Here is a 22,478-nt window from a genome sequence, read left to right as displayed (position 1 = left end):
TCGCTTGAGAAGCAACTGGACACTTCCAACAAGCTGTTCCTGAGGTACTACACGCTGTTCTGATGTACTACGGCTGAGGATCAGAATAAAGATGTTAATTAGACAAATCTATTGGCATCCTAACGTCTCATTTCATTCTCCATAGATGATAATTCAAGGGTCATCTAACAGTACAGTGTGGATAGGCGATTTACTAATTTTTGGTAGCTATCAGAGAAACAATCTAGAAATCAAAGAAAAAATAAAAGAAAAATTCTGCAGGAAAAGTATTGGCAAAGTGAAATAATGTATTAGTATAATCGTAACTAGAAATCCCAAAACAGGCATGATCAAGTTAGATCCAAAGAAGCACATAAATGAAGTATTGATATGTCCAATTGCAGACCTGTTGGAACTCCTGCTGAAGTGAATGCCACATTTGATAAAAATTCTACTGAAAGAAGAGCCAATATTTCCCACAGCCAAGTGATAGGATGTCTGTTGTCTACTGCATAAGTGACAAGACCAAATATTTTACATACTGTAAAGAAGTCAAGTCAGGGCTGCAATGATCCATAGAACTCAGGTATCTTTAAAGGACTAAGGAAATGTGACTTAACAGAAATAATTGGATGGTGTGATGCAAACTTGCTATTGATCCTACAGATAGGTGATCTTGAACTGGATACGTGTTTCTGTTCCAAAAAGGCAGTATTGCATGGAATTTGTGCAAACAGCGAAGTGTAGCACTTCCTACAGCAAAGGCAGAATGCATAGTAATGGTGTCGGCAGCTCACGAAGGTGTATGGTTCCTACAGCTATAAAAAAGGTTCCTACAGCTATAAACTGAACTCTGTCAACAAGGTAGTAACGCATTAGTAATACATCGTGGTAATCAAAGTGCAATAAAAATGGCATCTACAAACTGCTTTCATCCATCCTGAGCCGTGCACACATTCATACCGATACCTTTGCTTACGGGACATCTTTGGGTTTGGTTACATAGCTACAGTTTCTCTAGCATCTCAGTAGGTGGTGTCCTTGCAGCTACTTGAGCATGACTTATCCACGCATATGCACCTGCAGCTCACACTAATGGGTATCTGCTGGAGGCAGGGGAGGGTGGGGGGGTGGAGGGGGGGGGGGCGGGTTGGCTGTCTCAGATTGTATATACCTGGACTGTGACCTGAGTTTGCTAGCTCAGCGCATCTGGATGGTGAGTGTTTACTTTGAGCAGCATGCCTGCACGTACTGGAGAGTTGTCACTTCCCTCTGCCTGTATGGTAGTGGGCCATACTCTGGAGATCGATTAGGCCTGTTTCCTGCTGCCTTCATTAGTGGATGTGGTCACAAACCCTGCTCTTAATTCTGCTAAACCTGATACAGGACAATGCTGAGCACCATTTTTTTTTGTATGTGGTAAAAGTTCTGGCACAGTTCGTGAAAACCCCTATGCTTTTTCTAGCAAATTTTGTTTGATGTTCTCGCCATAAGCTGCTACTGCTATCTGGTGGGTCAGCAACCTGGTAAAAAGGACGTACCAGAGTTGAACATTTATTCAATTGTAAGAGGGCTTCAATTTTTACTTTGTTCTGTTTGGAAGTACCTGATCTAGAAAGACTTGCTTTTAACCTGCAGTACTAGTGCATGTGTTTCCTAAGTTTAAGTATACTTAAAATTATTTTTTAATTATTGTCTGTTAATTGTGATGTAGAAAGATCTGTCTTTACCTGCACTACTGGCGCATGTATTTTCTAGATCTAGATATATTCAAAAAAAATTTCACTATCCATTAACTTTGATCTAGAAAGATTTGCCCCTACCTGCACTACTGGTGCATGTCCTCTCCATGTCTAGGTATGTATGATATTTTTCATTGTCAGTTGAAACTAGAAGGCCCATGAGTGCACTGTACGTTATTTCAATATGTAACCCCAAGTAATTGCAGGTCAAATGAGCTCTGTTGCCTCCCTCATTTTCTCTGTCATGGTTGGAGACCTATGTGTTATTTGCCATTTCTATGTTATGTAATGCATTTTATGTGTTTATGTTCTAGACTCTGTGCTGAATTGGGCAACTGTTTGAGGCATGCTCCAAGCTCAAGCCAGTTAATGTGCAAAGGTTAATCTATGGATTTCAGCCACTTTATTTGCTTTGAATTTATCCTTGTTTGCTCTTGTAAATAATTGGTTGTGCCTGTTGATTTGCTAATGCTCATTCTCTTTTTGAAAAGCCTGCACAGAAGTTCCACATTCTCCTCTCGGGACAGCCTTTAAAAAATAAAAAATAAAATAAAAAATATGTTGAAAATGTGTGTGTATATTGTGGTCTTTCTAATACTGATTTACAAGTAGCCAAAACTATTGTTGGACCCAGTAAGCACCTCTGGGGCAATTTTTTAATGTATATGGATTTGAAGGAGTTTGTTTAGTTTTATTGAAAAAAGGAACTCTATGTATTATTACACAAACTGTAATTTAATTTTTTTTATTTGAAGTTTTCTTGCGGGCTTAATGGATTGTAATTGACTACATTAAACTTGGCCTCTGTGGCAAATAAGTAGCACTCATTTTGTTGATGCAAATTCAACCTCTGTGGTAAGTAAATATGTTAAGTGTTATTTTCTTCACACTCAGCACCTTGCCATTTCTACATCTGAGCTTCTTACCATCTACATATTCTCAGGAAAAATGTTACAGGAACAAAAATCAAGTTTGTGTTCATTAAAAGCTGTGACATAGTAGCCGACAGCTTGACTAAGGGAACGATATATTAAAAATAGATATATTTGTATTGTGTTGAAAAAATTTGTTTGCCTTCAGGGGGATGTAAGATATAAGAATGCAAATTATTGTATGCTGTCGCAGTCTTTCAAAATAGATACGGATATTCACTGACTGTTAGGTTATGTTCTGTGTAAGGTACATTTTTCTGTCATTGTGTTTGAAAGTTAAAAGAAGCTTTATCATTTACTTCATAAAATTTCCTGCACGGAGCCCCACCATATTTTGCAGTTAATGTCAGATAATATTTAGACAAAGTTTTTCTCCAACTGTTGAATTGGGTGAGATGAGCCAATACTGTGGCCAATACATTCTCATGACCTCACTGCTATCAATTTATTTATTTATTTATTTTTGGGAGGAGTGAAGCAAATTGTGTATGAGATACTGAAAGACACACCAGAACAGATTGTTGTATGTTTGGCTGACACTGCTGCCATTATTTATGAAACATCTGGTTTTTTGAGCGTAGACAATCTTAATGCACAAGATGACAGTTGTACATTAAGACAAGTGGGTGACATTTGCAGCTACATCTCTAAACCATATTCAACAAAAGCAGTTTGAACACTGTCTCCAAACATCACCCGTATCAAACCCTTCATGGACTCCTATTGGGGAACTGGTGCGCCAGTGGAATTTTTGTCGCATAAAAAACAATATTTCTTTTTATGTCTCTAAACACACTAAAATTTTATATATGAGATCTTTTCAAAAAAATTCTGGAACTTTCTCCACAAAATTTTTCCACACTTATCTTTTACTTATTGTACATGGTCTCCTTCAAAATACTCTGCTCCACAATTGATACACTGCTCCCAACATTGTTTCCACTAACGGAAATAGTCTGGATCATGCAAAGCGCCATCTGTGACTTTTCTTTTATCTCATCTATCATTGCAAAACTATATTCTTTCAATCTGGTTTTCAACTTAGGAAAAAACAGTCCTCAGAGGCCAAGTATGGGAAATACGGAGGATGAGGCAGCACAGTGATTTCACTTTTTGTGCAATATTTATTCACCAACAGTGATGAATGTGTGGGTGCGTTATCATGATGAAAGAACCATGAATTGTCTTGCCACATTTCAAGCCCTTTCCTTTTCACATTTTCTCGCAGGCATCGTAACGTCCTGATAGTACTATCGATTAACAGTTTGTCCCTGTGGCATGAATTCATGATGAACTAATCCTTCAAAGTCAAAGAAAACTATCAGCATGGCTTTAACATTTGACATGGCCTGTCAAGCTTCCTTTGGTCTTTGGAGACCTTTCCCCGACCCATTGTAAAGATTGAACCTTGGTCTCCACATCGTAACCATGGACCCACATCTCATCACCAGTTATGATTCTCTTAGGGAACATGTCATTCTCATTTCCGAAATCCACAAGCTCTTGAAAGATTCTGAGGAGAAGGTCTTTCTGTTCTTGACTCACAAGCCGTGGAACAAATATGGCAGCAACATGATTGATTCCAAGATGCTGTGTCAGGATTTCATGACATGATCCAACTGAAATGTTACATTCTTCTGCAGTATCTCAGACAGTCAGTCTTCGATTGGCAGACACAATCTCACTGACATTCCTGACACGAGTATTGTCGGTAAATGTCGCAGGGCATCTTGCACGAAGGTCATCTTTAACCTCCATTCATGTGAACCATTTGTAACACCAAGTATGGCTTACGCACTCATCAAAAGCTTTCAGCATCATTTGGTGTGTTTCTGTAAAGGTTTTCTTGAGTTTAACACAAAATTTAATGCAGAAGCATTGCTGAACAATAACTAACTTCCGGCAGTCACACATTAAACACAGGCATGTGCAGGAATGACAACCACATTTTGCTCCAACATACCATTGGCATGAAATTACAAAAGTTCAGGATTTTTTTTTAATAGACCTCGTAGTACACAGTTTTTACACACCCTGCATAACTAGAACAGGAACTTTCCAATACTGAGTCCTGTAGAACATCTGTAGCAATGCGTCTCCATTCAGAAAGATCTATCATGAAAACTTTATGAGTCACCCAATATGCGGCTTTGCCTCCCACCAGCTCTATATGAAATGAAACAGTTACTTATTGTACCTTGAAACCCATAAACTTAAGTTTGTCCAAAAGAATGTTCTCATTCCCACGCTCAAATGCCTTAGTCACAGCAAATAAATCCTGGTAAGTGAATCTGTGTTATTCATATGTTTTAATACAAGGCAATAGTAGTAGTAATAATAATAGTTTCATCTGTTTATCGACAATAGTATTGAACATATAATGTTTACACAGTTCAAAATTACATAATTACATAAACATATCAATAAAATAAAAGATTATCTTGAAATAAGAACCTAAAAACACTTATATATACACACAGATTTTTTTTAGCATGTTCCATGGAGCTACACAAATACAGGGTGTACATAAAGTCTGGGAACACTTTCAGTTATTTATCGCACAAGAACTAAACATTGTACAGATGTCATACATATTGCATTTTGAAGAGAAACTCAAGTTTTGTTTTTTTTTCCAAATACTTTTTTAATATGCAAACCATGAGTGACCCCACAGACACTGAGACAGTAATGGAATTCTTGCCACACCCATCCTAGCATGGCATCGTTGACTGTGGCGGTCACTTCCCGTATTCTCTCCCACAGCTCTGATACATCACGTGGTAGAGGTGGTACATACACCAGAACTTTAATGTGTCCCCACAGAAAAAAGTCGCGTGGAGTGAGATATGGTGATCGGGGAGGCCATTTCATGAAACAGCTGTCCCCTTCTGTAGCACGGCCGATACATTGATGCACCAGCTCCGTGTTCAGCTACCCACGAACTTCACGATGAAAATGGTGTGGAGCTACATCCTGCTGAAAGATGAATGGAGAGTCCGATTGCATTTGAGTCATCAGCCATTGCTGCAACATGTCCAAGTAGGAATATCCAGTGACCGTGCTCTCGGCAAAGAAAAATGGCCAGTACAGTTTTCGATGTGACAAGGCACAAAAAGCATTTACCTTTGGGGAATCACCCTAAAATTCAATGCATTCATGTGGATGCTTTGTACCCCAAATTCAACAATTATGCCTATTCACTTTCCCATTAATGTGAACAGTGGCTAAAAATTAAGCGATCAACAATGCCATCCCCAGCCTAATTCAGTTGTTACAACTGCGAACAAAACTCAAAATGCTTGTCTTTGTCATCGTCATTGAGCTTTTGCATTAGCTCCAATTTGAATGGTTTCATAGACAGCTTCTGTTGCAGGACTTTCCACATTGTCACTGGAGCCATTTGGAGTTCACGGGATGCACAACGCACTGATTTCTTTGGACTCCTTATGAATGTCTCTTGTACGCGCTCCACATTCATTTCACTCACACTGGGACATCTGCTTCTCTTTGCCGGACACAAGCAACCCATTGTAACGAATTTGTTATGCCAGTGGTAAATGGCCTTCCTTGTTGGTGGCTTCTTACTGTACTTGGTTCAAAACATTTGTTGAACAGCTGTAGCACACTTGTTTTTGTCGAATTTCAACACACAGAAAGCTCGCCCCGCACCTGAACTCCCCATGTTTGTGACTAGCGCTGACTATCAGCAAATTACCAAACTACACTGTGGTGGTATACATGAAAAAAAAAAAAAAAAACTTTCAGGGTTTCCCCTCAAAAAGACATATGTATGATATCTGTACAATGTTTGGTTCTTATGCAATAAATAATTAAAAGTGTTCCCAGACTTTATGTACACCCTGTATATTCAATTAGTGACCCGCTCCAGCTTTGCATGGGTAACACTTAAGTAACTACAGCTTGACAGCTTGTCTGGTGTAGTAATGATTTAGTTGATGGGCCACCATGTAGAGCTATGATGATAATTTAGAAAACGATGTTAGGTAACTGAATAGCAACCTTTCATATAATTTAAAGAATTTCAATATGCATGCCAAAGTTCTCTTGAGGCATGAATGTTGTCTGTTCCATATTTAATTGACATTTGGGGCGTCTTCTCATTGCACTGATTGGAACTGCAAGCTACAACATAACCGGTCAGTCCGATTCAGCATCTGTTGAGCGCGAGTTATAGCCACTTGCCAGCCACCTAACTGCAGTACCAATATGGCGCGCTCCACCCAACTGCAACGGAGTTCAGTATGTATGGCCACTTCCCAGGTGGTTGACTTCAGCAGCAGTCAAGCATGAGTTACATTTTGTGTGTGGCCTTTCCTGCATTTCCCAATGTAACATTGCTAAGAAGCACCCTCTGCCACACAACACTAGTATGAAGCAATTTCTGCCATGCATAACTAGTACAGAACATCTTACGCAATGCAATATGGTTCAAAGCACCTTCTGCCATGCATTAGTAGGAAAATCCCTCAGCCACATGACATTGGTATGAAGCACCTTCTGCCACAAAATATCGTTATGAAACACCCTCTGCCATGCAACATTGGTACGAAGCACCCTTTAGCAAGAAACAGCGGCAGGATCTACCTTCTGCCACACAACACTGCCGTAAGCACCCTCTGGCACACAGCCCCGGTTAAAAGCACACTCTGCCATGCAACATTCGTATGAAGCAACCTCTGCCATGCACATGAAGCAACCTCTGACATGTACAATTGGTACAGAGCACCCTCTACACATAAAAGCACCTTCTGCCATGCAACATCAGTGTGAAGTACACACTCCCATGTAACACTGGTACGAAGCACTTTTGGCAACGTAACATTGGCAAGAAGCACCCTTTACAACATGACATCACTATAAAGCACCCTCTGCAACTTGACATTGGTATGAACCATCCATCACCATGTAACAATCGTACAGAGCACCCTTTGCCACATAACACTGATATCAAGCACCCGCTGCCAGACCCTCATAAGGAGTACATTCGAGCTTGCACAATTTCAAGCAGCTCGGCCATTCACCACTAATTTGCAATAGCAACTTTTTCGTAGAGGCTGCAGCTTCCCATTCATCACAGTCCAGTCAATTTCCAAGAGATACTTATACATTATGTACACAATCCTTCATTGTAAATTAGTCTTTCTACCAGTGAAATTCATATCAAAATCCCTACAGTAGTTCCTGATATTTGCATGAACACACAGACAGAACCATCGTAGTGGACTTCAATGTACACTGACGTGCCAAAGAAACTGGTATAGGCCTGCATATTAAATACAGAGATATGTAAACAGGCAGAATACCGCACTGTGGTCGGCAACGCCTTCATAAGGTAACATTTGTCTGGCGCTGTTGTTAGATCGGTTACTGCTGCTGCAATGGTAGGTTATCTAGATTTAAGTGAGTTTGAAAGTAGTGTTATAGCCAACACACAAGTGATGGGACACAGCATCTCCGAGCTAGCAATGAAGGGAGGATTTTCCCATAGGACCATTTCTCAAGTGTACCATGAATATCAGGAATCCGGCAAAACATCAAATGTCCCACATCACTATGGTCAGAAAAAGAGCGTGCAAGAATGGGACCAATGACAACTGAAGAGAATCGTTCAATGTGACAGAATTGCTGCAGATTTCAATGCTGGGCCCTCAACAAGTGTCAGTGTGGGAACCATTCAACAAAACATCATTGATAAGGGCTTTCAGAGCTAAAGGCCCACTTGTGTACCCTTGATGACTGCACGACACAAAGCTGTACGGCTCGTCTGGGCTCGTCAATGCTGACATTGGACTGTTGATGACTGGAAACATGTTGCCTGGTCAGACAAGTCTCATTTCAAAAATTTTTCATGTGGATGGACGTGTACAAGTATGGAGACAACCTCTTGAATCCATGGACCCTGCATGTCAGCAGGGGACTGTACAAGCTGATGGAGGCTCTGCAATGGTCTGGGGCGTGCGCAGTTGAGAGTGATATGGACCCCTGATACGTCTAGATAGGACTCTGACAGGTGACACGTATGTGAGCATCCTACCTGATCACCTGCATCCATTCATGTCCATTGTGCATTCTAACGGGCAATTCCAGAAACATATGTGACACCCCACACATCCAGAATTGCTACAGAGTGGCTCCAGGAACACTCTTCTAAGTTTAAACACTTCCTCTGGCCACCAAACTCCCCAGACATCAACATTACTGAGCATATCTGGGATGCCTTGCGATGTGCTGTTCCGAAGTGATCTCAACCCCCTTGCACTCTTACGGATTTATGGACAGCCGCGCAGAATTCATGGTGTCAATTCCATCCAGTACTATTTCAGACATTGGTCAAGTCCATGCCATGTCATGTTGCGGCACTTCTACGTGCTTGCGGGAACCATACACAATATTAGGCACGTGAACCAGGTTCTTTGGCTCTTCAACGAGGACTAGCAACCTGCCCCAGCTTCACACGGGTAGCACAAACACAACTATCTGCAGCTGTATGACTTGTCTGACATAATCTGTAGAGGTGTATAAATATAAGAGCAGATTCTTTTGTGTAGCTCAATGTTCCAGAGTAAGTGTTTCAGTTGGATGTCACTTCAGTGAATTGCTACTTCATAGCAAGTTGTCCAGCACAGAAAAGTTGACCTATTGTTTAACTGTTTGACATGGAATCCAAAACACATTTGGTTTGTGACAAATTGCCATAGCACTGAGAGGTGATTGCTAAGAAAAAAAGAAAGTAAAAAACTTTATGGTCTGGCCAAGATTTGATCCCATAACATTTCCATTACCACAAGATCTCCAAGCCTGACTTCAATTCTACTTTTGAAAATGACACCTACTGTTTAACATGGAATCTGAACCATGATCCACTTGTGGTGAATGTCCACATCATTGAGAGATGAATGTTAGGCTAAAAGACAGTAAAAAAGCCATAGTCCGACTGAAATTCAATTTCGCAACCTTTGAGTTTTTAGGCACACGCTTTACTGTTAGACCACCAGGCCTGACATGGTGTCTGCACAAGCTTCGCTGTCGACTGGAGTCATGGCAGCTATACCGCTAGATGGCAATGCCATCGTTTTCAGAGTGACAGTAGACTAATTCATCACAGTTCAGCCAATTTCCACAAAATATTTATAAAAATTATATACATGATCTCCCTCATGAATCAATCTATTAGTTGAAACCAGATAAAAATCACCACAGTAGTTGCTAAGATTATACATATAAATAGAAGAAGATAGGTAGATAGAGAGATAGAAGGAGAAAACAGATGGAAGAAATCCTTATTTATCCTAAAATAACTACTTAAAAACAATGTGTAAATTCAGATGTATATAACATATAATGAAGTCAACTGATGCTATCTCAAAAAATTCCCACATATTTGTACAGTTACGCACAAACATAATTCTTTAATTTTTAGCTTCAAAACATTCTATAAAATTTTAAAGGCAAATTTTAACCAAGTGACATTTTATTTACTTTTGAAAACAATCACATTTTTTATCGACTTTATACAGTGCAGAAAAATGCTTTATAGAAAGCATTGTGCATTTCAGACTCTTTCTCACTTAATTTGAACTGATTTCCTTCAATCTGACAATCATTTTTACTTCCTGTGTTATAATCATGGATACCTCTGTTTGATGATGCAGGACAATTTTTATAGAAATAATTGTTTGCTATCAAGTTAAATCATGATGGTCAGAGAGAGATTTGACCCATCGATCTCACGAATGTGAGTCCAGTGCGCCACCTCACTTGGTTTTTCTATTAGATCCTAGTCTCCAAACTTGACAGCAATATTGCTCAAGTTATATGTTTTGTTTGCATGCATCTGCATATATATATGGTTTTGTTAATATTTTATAAAAAGATTATTTCCACTGCAGTAACAGTTTACATTTTTCACATTTAGGGAAGTTTTCTTCTGGTAGTCATCTGTTGAAACATTGTTGTCATAGTAGTTGTGGTCTTTAGTCAGAAGCTTGGTTCGAGGTGATCTCCATGCTAGTCTATCCAGTACAAGCCTCTTCACCTCCGCATAACAAGTGTAAGCCCCGGCCTCGTCTACAATTTTTACCCTCTACATTTCCTCACATTAACTTACTGACAATTCACTGGTGTATCACATTGTGTCCTATTATCTGATTCATTCTTTCAGGAAAACTGTACCAAAAAATTATTTTTTCTCAAATTCAGTTCAATACCTCATCATTTGTTATTCGATCTAGCCATCTAATCTTTAGCATTCTTCTATAGTAATAAATTTCAAAATTTTATATTCTCTTCTTGTCTAAACTCCTTATCGTTCACGTTTCACTTTCATACAAGGCTAGACTCTAGACAAATACCTTCAATAAAGACTTCCCAATACTTAAATTGATATTGGATGTTAACAAATTACTCTTTTTCATTAAGTTTTCCTTGCTACTGCTAGTCTGCATTTTATATCCTGTTTACTTCAGCCAACCATCAGTTATTCTGCCACCTGAATACTAAAACTCAGCTATTACTTTTAGTGTCTCATTTCCAAACCTAATTCCCTCAGCATCTCCTGATTTAATGTGACTCCATTACCCTTATTTTACTTTTGTTGTTGTTCATTTATAATCACTTTTCAACAAACTACCCATTACGTTTAACTGCTCTTCTGTGTCCTTTGCTGTCTCTGGCAGGATTATGTGATCAGCAAACCTAATAGTTTTTACTTCTCTCTCAACTTTGCTGAATATACAGATTGAATAACACAGGGAATAGGCTACAACTCCGTCTCACAGCTTTCTCAACTATCAATTCCCTTTCGTTTATTGTGACTTTCACAACTGCAGTATGGTTTTTGTACAAGTTGGTTTTTTTTTTTTATTTGTGGTTTTAGGGCGCAAAACTGCTACGGTCATTAGCGCCCGATCTGTGACTGAGGAAAAGCTAAAAAACGAAACTGGAAACCAGCAGCAATGGGAACAAAACTCAAAAAATTGGAGAAACTAAAAACAGAAGGAAAGCTTTAAAAAACCACTATAGAAGGGGGTTGTTTGTCCCCAAAAAGAGCTTCAAATGACTGACGTCATCTCACTGGCACTAATAAACTCGAGAACGCGAAGAGCTTTCATGTTCCGTAATTTATTATTGGGAAGTGTCGACCAATGAGCGTGCTATAAAAAAGCCACACGACGACATAAAACACTCCATAGATCGGCGAAAGAAATCATGCGAATAGCTGGCCGAAGAAGAGAGACTGCTGCCTTGGCCGCTATATCAGCCGCCTCATTTCCACAGATATCAATGTCTCCTGGGAGCCGGAGGAATGCCACAGAGACGCCCCCAAGTGGAGCAAGTGGAGGCAGTCCTGAATCCAGTGGACCAGAGAGTGGACAGGGTAGAGAGCTTGGAGACTGAGGAGAGAGCTGAGATAATCGGAACAGGTAACATACTGTATCCGCTGATGGCGACGGATGTATTGGACAGCCTGGAGAAAAGCGTAAAGCTCCACAGTATAAACCGAACACTGGTCGGGAAGCCGAAATCGATTTTGGGTGTCTCCAACAATATAGGCACTCTCAACACCTAACGATGTTTTTGAGCCATCAGTGTAAATAAATGTGGCATCCTTCATTTGTGCGCGTAGAGCAGCAAATGCCCGACGATAAACAAGTGAAAGGGTACCATCCTTGGGAAACTGACAAAGGTCATGGAGCAGGCAGGTCCGGGGACGGAGCCAAGGCGGTGCTGTACCCCAAGTTGTCAAGAAAGTTTTAGGAAAGCGGAAGGAAAGAGAACGGAGCAGTTGACGGAAGCGGACTCCCGGTGGTAGTAGGGAGGAAGGGCGGCCTGCCAACCCTAAACCAAGGAGGCGTCGAAAAAAATGTCATGAGCCGGATTTGCAGGCATGGAAGACAGATGGCTAGCATAATGACTCAGAAGGACAGCTCACCGATTGGACAGCGGAGGTTCAGCAGTCTCAGCATAAAGGCTTCCCACAGGGCTGATGTAAAAAGCTCCAGACACTAAACGTAATCCACGGTGGTGGATAGAATCGCGACGCCGAAGAATACACGGCCGAGCAGAGGAGTAAACTATGCTTCCATAGTCCAATTTCGAGCGCACTAAGGCGCGATAGAGGCAGACAAGGACCACTCGGTCCGTTCCCCAGGAGGTACCATTCAGGACACGGAGGGTGTTGAGGGATCGCAGACAGCGAGCCGAAAGATAGAAAACGTGGGAGGACCAGCACAGTTTTCTGTCAGACATAAGACCCAAGAATTTAGCGACGTCCGAAAACGGAAGGTTGACAGGTCCTAGATGTAAGGAGGGTGGAAGGAACTCCTTACGTCGCCAAAAATTAACACAAACGGTCTTACTGGGAGAAACGTGGAAGCCTGTTTCAATGCTCCAAGAGTGGACGCGATCGAGACATCCTTGAAGACGTCGTTCAAGAAGGCTGGTCCGTTGAGAGCTGTAGTAGATCGCAAAATTGTCCACAAAGAGGGAGCCCGAGACATCAGGAAGGAGACAATCCATAATGGGATTGATGGCAACGGCAAACAGTACAACACTTAGCATAGAGCCCTGGGGTACCCCGTTTTCTTGGGAGAAAGTACGAGAGAGAGTAGTGTTCACCCGCACCCTAAATGTGCGCTCTGCCATAAATTCGCGAAGAAAAAGGGGCAGCCGACCTCGAAAGCCCCAAGAGAACAGTGTGCGGAGGATGCCTGTCCTCCAACAGGTATCGTATGCTCTCTCCAGATCAAAAAATATTGCTACCGTTTGGCGTTTCTGGAGAAAATTGTTCATGATATAGGTGGAGAGAGCAACAAGATGGTCAACCGCAGAACGATACTTTCGGAAACCGCATTGGTCAGGTGTTAAGAGACTGCGGGACTCCAGCCACCAAGCTAAACAGCAATTCACCATACGCTCCAAAACCTTACATACACAACTTGTGAGAGAAATGGGGTGATAGCTAGAGCGGAGATGTTTGTCCTTTCCAGGTTTCGGAACAGGAATGACGATAGCTTCCCCACCACTGTCTGGGAAAAGTACTGTCGGTCCAAATTCGATTATAAAGGCAAAGGAGGTAATACAGACTATGGTATGGTAAATGCAGCAACATTTGGATGTGGATACCATCCGGTCCTGGGGCGGAATAGCGAGAAGAAGAGAGTGCATGTTGGAGTTCCCCCATGGAGAAAACAGTGTTGTAGCTTTCGCGATTTTGAGAGGAGAAGGCAAGAGGCTGCAATTCCACAGCGCGTTTCTTCAGGAGAAACGCTAGCGGGTAATTTGAAAAGCTCGAAATCTCAGCAAAGTGTTGACTCAATGAGTTAGAAATTGCGACGGGGTCCACTAATGTATCATGCGCGACAGTGAGCCCAGAGACCGGGGAGAAACTAGGCGCGCCAGATAACCGTCAAATCTAACTCCAGACTTCTGAGGATGGAGTGAAGGTGTTAAATGAGCTAGCAAAGAAGTCCCAGCTTGCCTTCTTGCTATCACGGATGACGCGACAGTATCGCGCACGGAACTGCTTATAGCGGATACAGTTGGTCAATGTAGGATGGTTTCTGAAAACGTGAAGAGCACGCCGCCGCTGTGGGGCGCCGGGGCAATTCTGAGATACAAGGTATTGAACTTTCCGCAGCTGAAAGAATAACGTCTGTAATATGAGTGACCTCATCGTCGACACTAAGAAAGTGACAGTCATCGAATGTTGCTAGAGACGAAAAAAGTGTCCAATCGGCTTGGGCAAACTTCCAGTGTCGCAGGCGCATATATGGCAGGTGTGGCTGCAATCGAAGGACACATGGAAAGTGGTCACTCGAGTGTGTATCAGCAAGGGCGAACCATTCAAAGCACCGAGCTAGCGGAACAGTACCGACCGAAAGGTCCAAATGAGAGAAATTTGTCGTGCAGGCAGACAAAAATGTAGGGTCCCCAGTGTTGAGGCAAACAAGATCCGCTTGGTGGAGGACGTCTATCAATAGTGAGCCACACGGACAAGGATGTGGAGATCCCCAAAGTGGGTGGTGGGCATTGAAGTAAACCAACCAGCAAATAGGGGGGTGGAAGCTGACCAAGAAGATGAAGGAGATCAGCTCGTGCCATTGGTGTGGACGATGGAATGTATACAGTACAAAGAGAGAACGTGTATCCAGAGAGGGAAAGGCGGACGGCGACAGCTTGGAAGGAACTGTTTAAGGGGATTGGGTGATAATGGAGAGTATCATGGAGAAGAATCATGAGTCCTCCATGGGCGGGAGTGCCTTCAACAGAGGGGAGGTCATATCGGACGGACTGAAAATGGGGGAAAACAAAGCAGTCGTGGGGACGCAGCTTTGTTTCCTGAAGACAGAAGATGACCGGCGAGTAGGATCGTAAGAGGATCGACAATTCATCCCGATTGGCTCGAATGCCGTGTATATTCCAATGGATAATGGACATAGGGTGGACAGAAAATGGAAGAATGTGACCAAGGTTGCCCTCAACTCAACGATAGCTCAGAGCTTGCGACTGACATCGTGGAACAGCAGTCAGCCGAAGGCAGAAGATCCTGATCCATAGGTTGTTCAGGAGCAACTCCTGCCCCCAGTGATTGGCCGGTTGACCGGCCGCCAGCAGTGCGCCTCGGCGACACAGAAGACGGCCGAGGGTGGCTACCGCCAGGTGGTGCTGTAGATGAGACGGCCGTGGCGGAGAAGGAGAGGAACTGGGTTTCTTATTAGCCTTCTTGGAAACAGGATGTTTAGATGAAGGAGGAACTGATGGTTGTGAATTGGGGTACATAAAAAATCTTCACGTGTAGGCTCTTTATTGGAAGTCCGGGTGTCTGACTTTTGGGCTCGAGATTTAGCAGAACCCGATGAAGGGTGAGCTTTAGAGTGAGCAGGCGAAAGTGGGGAGGTTGAACGGGCGATCTTTGCACTGGCCGATCTGACGACTGTGGCACTAAAGGTGAGATCACAAGTCTGCATGGCCGCCTCCTTTGTTGGCCGAGGAGAGGCAAGGACAGCGCTGTATTTACCTGTCTGAGGCACAGTGGACTTTCGACTGGCGAATAATTTTCGAGCAGCAAAGGTCGACACCTTTTCCTTCACTCTGATTTCCTGAATGAGCTTTTCGTCTTTAAAAATGGGGCAATCACGAGAGGAAGCAGCGTGGTCACTCACGAGGGGATGGAAGTGGACAAGCACCCTCATGGGCATCCTTGCCACATGTAACACATTTGGCCAGATTGGAACAGGACTGGGTGCTATGATTGAACCACTGACACCGATAGCAATGTGTAGGGTTTGGGATGTAAGGGCGAACGGAAATTATCTCATAGCCCGCTTTGATGTTCGATGGGAGTTGAACTCTGTCAAATGTCAAGAAGACAGTATGGGTTGGAACGATGTTCGTGTCAACCCTTTTCATGACTCTATGAACAGCCGTTACGCCCTGGTCAGACAGGTAGTGTTGAATTTCCTCGTTGGACAATCCATCGAGGGAGCGTGTATAAACGACCCCAAGTGAGGAATTTAAAGTGCGGTGCGCTTCCACCCGTACAGGGAAGGTGTGTAGCAGTGAAGTATGCAGCAGTTTTTGTGCCTGGAGGGCACTGACTGTTTCTAACAACAAGGTGCCATTTCGTAATCTGGAACAAGACTTTACAGGACCTGCAATTGCGTCGACACCTTTCGGAATAATGAAAGGGTTGACCGTGGAGAAGTCGTGACCTTCGTCAGACCGAGAAACAACAAGGAACTGTGGCAACGATGGAATAACTGTCTGTGACTGAGACTCATTGAACTTATGCTTGTGAGCAGACATGGTAGAACATGAGGAAACCATTGCGAAAGTATCCCCCATGATTACCAGCGTCTCCGATGGCACGCTCCTCCCTTGTGGGGGCCCTCTCTGAGGGCACTCCCGCCTTAGGTGATTGTTCACACCTCAGGTCACACCTCCCAAGAAACGGACGGAGGGACCAATCGGCACTTTCGGAAGGTATCAGCTCGGGTAATCACCCCTCCCTGGGCCTGGCCGTTACCAGGGGGTACGTACGTGTCCTACCTGTCCACCCGGGGCAGGGAATTATGCATTACCCAGTCACTGGCTACACATGGAAACGCGTGGGTCGGCCTTCAGACACGCACAGGGAGGAAAAAAGAAAAGGGAAAACAAAGAAGGGGAAAGGAAAGAAGAGAAGTCTCAAACGCCGCAGCGGAGTAAGAGTAAAGAGAAGAGGTAAGGAAAAGAGAAGGACAAAGGAAGGACGAAGACTTGCAAGTAGAGAAAGCGAAGAATGTGTTACATTTTCGAACGTCCGTCTCCGGACGTAGGCACAAAACATACTCCCAAAGGGGGAGAAAGGGAAGGAAAGAGGCGGAGGTGACGGGGAGGGGGGGGGGGGGGCAAAGAGGGAGGATGGGGAAGGATGCGGAAAAGGAAGGTCTGCAGCCCAGAAAGGGCCACATTAGCTCAGGGTCCCGTGCTCGCTACACACGTATCCACAAAAAAGTTGCGGACCCCCTGGGGGGGGGTACAAGTTGTTAGTAACCAGCTGCTTCCTATAGTTGATCTCTGCCTCCTTCAAAGTTTCAGAATGGAATCCAATCAACAATGTTGAAAGCTATGTCTAAATCTAATGATGCTGTAACTATAGGTTTGTGTTTTGTCAACCTATCTTCTAGGACAAATCAAACAATCAGTATTGCCTCATGTGTTTCTACATTTCTCCAGAACCTAAACTGAACTTCCCCAAGGTTGGCTTCTGCCAGTTTTCCAGAGCTTCTGTACATAATTGTCAGTAACTTACAACCATGATTATTAAACTGATGGTTTGATGGTATTCACAGCTGTCAGCACCTGCCTTCTTTGTAATTGGAATTATTACATTTTTTCCTGAAGTGTGACAGTATTTCACCTGTCTCATATATCTACATACCAGGTGGAATATTTTATCACTGCTGTCTCTCCCAAGGATCTCAATAATTCTAACAGAAGGTTGTCTGCTCCTGGGGCCTTTCAGTGCTCTCTCATATCCTCCTCACAGTTTCATATCTCCCCTCTGCCTTTCTTATTTCATCACTGAAAGCTGTCCATTTGTTTTCTATTGTATTCTTTTCCCTTTTTCAGTCGAGCATTGTCTAATGCCCCCTCTGAAACTCATGACAACCTCTGTTTCCTTCAAATTACCCAGGTCTCATCTCCTTAATTTCCATTATTCCTAAATTCTTGTTTTAATATACAGTCCATAACAAACAAATTATGGTCACAGTGCACATTTGCCCCCTGAAAATGGCTTACATTGTAAAATCTGCTTTAAAAATCTCCATCTTACCACTATATAATAAAATCTGAAACCTTCCAGTGCTCCAGATCTCTTCAACATATACCACCTTATTTTGTGGTTCTTAAACCCAGTGTTAGTGATGATTAAATTATCTGCAAATATCTACCTTTCCTCTTTCATTCCTTTCCCCCAGTCCATATTCTCTATTATGTTTTCTACTCTTCCTTTCCTTACTTAATTCCAGTCACCCAACACATTTAAATTTCTGCCTCCCTTAAATGTCCGAATAATTTCCTTTACCTCATTCAACATTTCTTCAATCTCTTCAACATCTGCAGCCCTAGTTAACATATAAACTTGTATTACGGTGGTGGTTGTTGGCTTCGTGTCAATCTTGGCTAAGGTAATGCTACACTATTTTGTTCATTGTAGCTTATTCATTTTCCTATTTTCCAATTCATTATTAGCATTACTCCTGCATTATCTCTATTTGATTTTGTGTTGATAACCTTGTACTGACCTGACACGAAGTCCTGTTTTTCCCACCATCACACTTCATTAATTCCCACTACATCTAACTTCAACCTATCCTTTCTGTTTTTAAATTTTCTAACCTACCCAGCCAGTAAAGAGATCTAACATTCCACACTGCAACCCACAGAATACAAGTTTTTCCTGATGGTGACGTCCTCCTGAGCAATCCCCACAAGGAAGTCCGAATGGGGGATTATTTTAACTCCAGAATATGTTACCTAAGAGGATGCTATTATATTTTAAGTCATGCAGCAGAAGAGCTGTATGCCCTTGGGAAAAAAATTACGGCTGTCGTTTCCCTTTGCTTTCTGCCATTCGCAGTACCAGCACAAATAGAGAATGTTGGGTAATGTTACAGGACCAGATCAGTCATCATCCAGACTGTTGCTCCCACAACTGCTGAAAAGGCTGCTGCCCTGCTGGAACCATTAATGATAACAACTACTTTGGGCATATCATTTACATATATAACAAAAATTAGTGGCCCAGCACTTGTGACGTGGTAATGGCACATTCAGTGAACAGGCTCTTCTGGAGGCAACTTGTGACAGACTCAGAATCTTGTACGTGCAGGTATGCTGAGTTATTCTTAAGTACCTCACCTTCTCTAAAATTTTTATCATGGAAATAAATAGCAAAATGTGTCAATGCTATTAATAATATATCTTGACTTTCTTAAAGAGTTGTTGTAACACTGTAATACTTTGTGTACAGTATCTTGTGCAAGGCATGAAAAAGGCCTCAGGCTAAGTGAATGTAGCCTCCCCCCCCCCCCCCCCCCTGCACACACACACACAACAACAACCCTCATCACCAATCCATTTAGATAGTTACCAATATTAATTCACTATCTGTTTCTGGAGTTGTAAATGGTTCAGAAATTTCATTAAAAAGTTCCTAGAAGGAATAGTAAAAAGCCTAAACTGCAATTTTATCAAAATAAAACTTACTAATTTGGTCTTATAAGGTCATCTGATCACCAAATAAAGAACATAAGAAACTCTTACTTATGATAAGTTTGTCATTTATGTCTCTCATTCACAGTTGTATCATTTACAACTGCTTATTAGAAACTCATTTAGAAAAAGAGAGCCTATGAAACACTAGCATTAGCATATACTAAAAACTTACTACAGAATGACTTTCATGAACTCTGCACTTTACAAGTCCTTCAGAAAGATAATGTTATCAAAGACTTCCATATAATAAAACAAAATGTTAACACAACAAATACTTAATAGTACAAAGCCTTCTTGTATACTATACGATTAGTAATGTATTTGGATAAAAATAAATATACACTACAAGGAGATGCACACATTAAAAAATCTTCATACACAACTTACTACACGTCAGTAAAAAAATAAAAATATTATGTTTATCTACCTGAATCTCTTGAGGCGTGTGGAAAATGTTGAAAAATCTCTCAATGTATCGCTGATACTCTTCTCTTGTAGCCACACTTCCCTCATCCATCAAATCACCCAAAAAAATGACTGCATGAGGTTGCATTTGAGAAACTGCCCTTGTGAATGTGTTACGTAAATATCTGTAATTGAAAACAATCTGGTAAGGAATATGCACAAAGAATGGCAAACATCAGTTTCTTATTTTAATAGATATGTGGTATCTTTTCTTTCAGACATGACTGATTTCAATCAACACCTGCTTGCAGCTAATGTCTGTAGTTCCTTTGTGTCATAGTTCTTACTTTAACTTATACTTCTGATACAAAAAGATGGTTAGAGTATTTCTAATATATTGCAGACATATTGCTTTAATTTATGCTGAGACAAATTCTGATGTGAAAAATTCCAAAATGCACTTGGATCAGAGCCCACCTTAAACTGTAGGTACCTCTATAACTAGCTGGGCAAGTCAGCTCAAAAGTTGGAAATGGCACACCACTTCCAATATTAATGCAGTGTTGGAATCAACCTCCAGGTAGAGGAGAACTCTTATCTTTTTATCTTGTACTCTGTCTTAGTATCAAAAAATACAGTATTTAAACGAACTGCATGGAGTAATTATGCCGAAATTAGCATATCACCTGCTGGTATGTCAATAACATAGTGTGTACACATAAGTATCTATTACAGACAAAACGAGAATCATTATCATGTATTAGTTGCTGAGATTTAACATATTTGTATTTTTTATGATACTGAATTCAAGAACTGCAATGATTAAGCTATTTTTTGAGCTGTTGGCACATGAGTTATATATGTTGTTTAACTGGCTGAGGAACATGAACACATTAAGATAAGTACCTACTGGTAAAGCAATTGAGAATGGAGCTAAGGCAACAGAAGTTCTGATTTTTCCAGCAGACAAATTCTGCTTGCTATAGTCAAGTAAATTTTATAGCAGACTGCTTCTCCCTGACCCTCGTGATAACAGGTTATGTCAGGTTATGTTGTTTTTAATGAGAGTATACAACTGCCTCTAGTTTAGTTACATATTTTTGACATTTGTTGTGCACTTGTTTCAGGTATTCCTGACACCTGATTCCAGATGGTACTTTCAGGAGCTGTACCTTCTATCACCTAGAACAGGCTGTTTCAGCTCATGACCTCGGTGCAGAGATGCATAGTGTTCCCTGCTCCGCAGAGCATTCTCGCCCATTCAAACTTTTAATCTGCCTGTCGCAGCTTGCATGATCGCCAACCTCATACTCCTAGCTGCTGCGACAGGGCAATACGCTGATTCAGCAATAGGAAGTTTAGGAAATAGATAAGAAACAACTGTTCTGAAAATTATTACTGCATATGTTTATTGGATATTCTTTGCAAATATCAGGCACCAAAGTGTATGTGCCGTTAATTTTTTTTTTCTCTCTCTCTCTCTCTTTTTTTTTTTTTTTTTTTTTTTTTTTTTTTTTTTTTTTTTTTTTTTTTTTGTTGTTGCTGTAATGAACGATGCCTGTGGTATCATCCAGAGATCATGGTGTCACATCACAGTCAGCAACACATACTGATACCACAGATATTAGCGAGATCTCACTGCAATCCGCAATGATGTACTGAGGTGCTTGTGACAGTACCTCCACACCAGAGTCAATACAGAGCTGAGCACAAAGAACTCTGCCGAGACAGCAGCCAGCATCATCATGTAGGATAGTGACAGTCCAAATATTAGATGAAATGTACTTTTGTAAATGTTCCATTTTACAACTCCCACTCTTTGGCATGTTCATTAGATAAAAAATTATATTACAGGAGGTACATGTCTTGTCTTCCAATGAACAAACAATTATTATAATTGTATTTCATACGTAATTTGTGTTCATTTAGAACAACACCTGATTCAATGCTCTTAATAATCATTATTCAAGAATATTTTTAATTAACACTTGAGCAGGAGTGCAGCTTTTCATAACATGACCAGGTGCGCAGCATTCTTTGTACACATTTATGTTACCAAGGTAAACATGTATGAGTAAAATCACAGTTTCATTGACAACGATAAAATAAACTTACATTATATGAGCTAAGGCATTCTTTAATTAAACAATAATAAAATATATGCTGATAAGCCAAAACACTGTGACCACTGCCCACAGTGAAGCTGGATGCCCCTAGTGGTGCTCCAGTTGTGTGATACAGTAACAAAAGTATGTAAGCAGAGCAGATACAAACTGGGGACCACCCTAGCTACAAATTGGGAAAATCATTGCGATAAATGACTTTGACAAAGGGCAGATTATTATTACGCAAAGCCTGTGAACGAGTATCTTAAAACAGCAAAGCTGGTCAAATTTTCATGTGTTAATGTCGTGAGCATCTACGGAAAGAGGTAGGACAACAGTTAAACTACCACTGAGCGCTAAATGCATGAATGTCCACAACTCCTCACAGAATGTGGGTTTAGGAGGCTTGTCTACTCTGTAAAATAAGATAGGTGGTGATCTGTGGCATCTCTGCTGAAAGGGCACAATGCTGATGCAAACACAACTGTTCCAGAGTATAACATTCATTGTACATTGATGAACATGGAGCT

General features: G+C 41.5%; 1 protein-coding gene across 1 annotated transcript in view; it reads right to left on the bottom strand.

Annotated features, from left to right (window-relative positions):
* Positions 1–22,478, bottom strand: part of LOC126168219 (uncharacterized) — a 126,850-nt gene that overhangs the window by 68,009 nt on the left and 36,363 nt on the right. The window contains exon 3 of the mRNA XM_049920539.1: positions 19,866–20,028. Coding sequence (XP_049776496.1) covers positions 19,866–20,028 — 163 coding nt within the window. The remainder of the gene's footprint in view (positions 1–19,865; positions 20,029–22,478) is intronic.

Source organism: Schistocerca cancellata, chromosome 1 (assembly GCF_023864275.1).
Source record: "Schistocerca cancellata isolate TAMUIC-IGC-003103 chromosome 1, iqSchCanc2.1, whole genome shotgun sequence".
Classification (NCBI taxonomy): Eukaryota; Metazoa; Arthropoda; class Insecta; order Orthoptera; family Acrididae; genus Schistocerca; species Schistocerca cancellata.
This window is presented reverse-complemented; position numbering and strand designations above follow the sequence as displayed.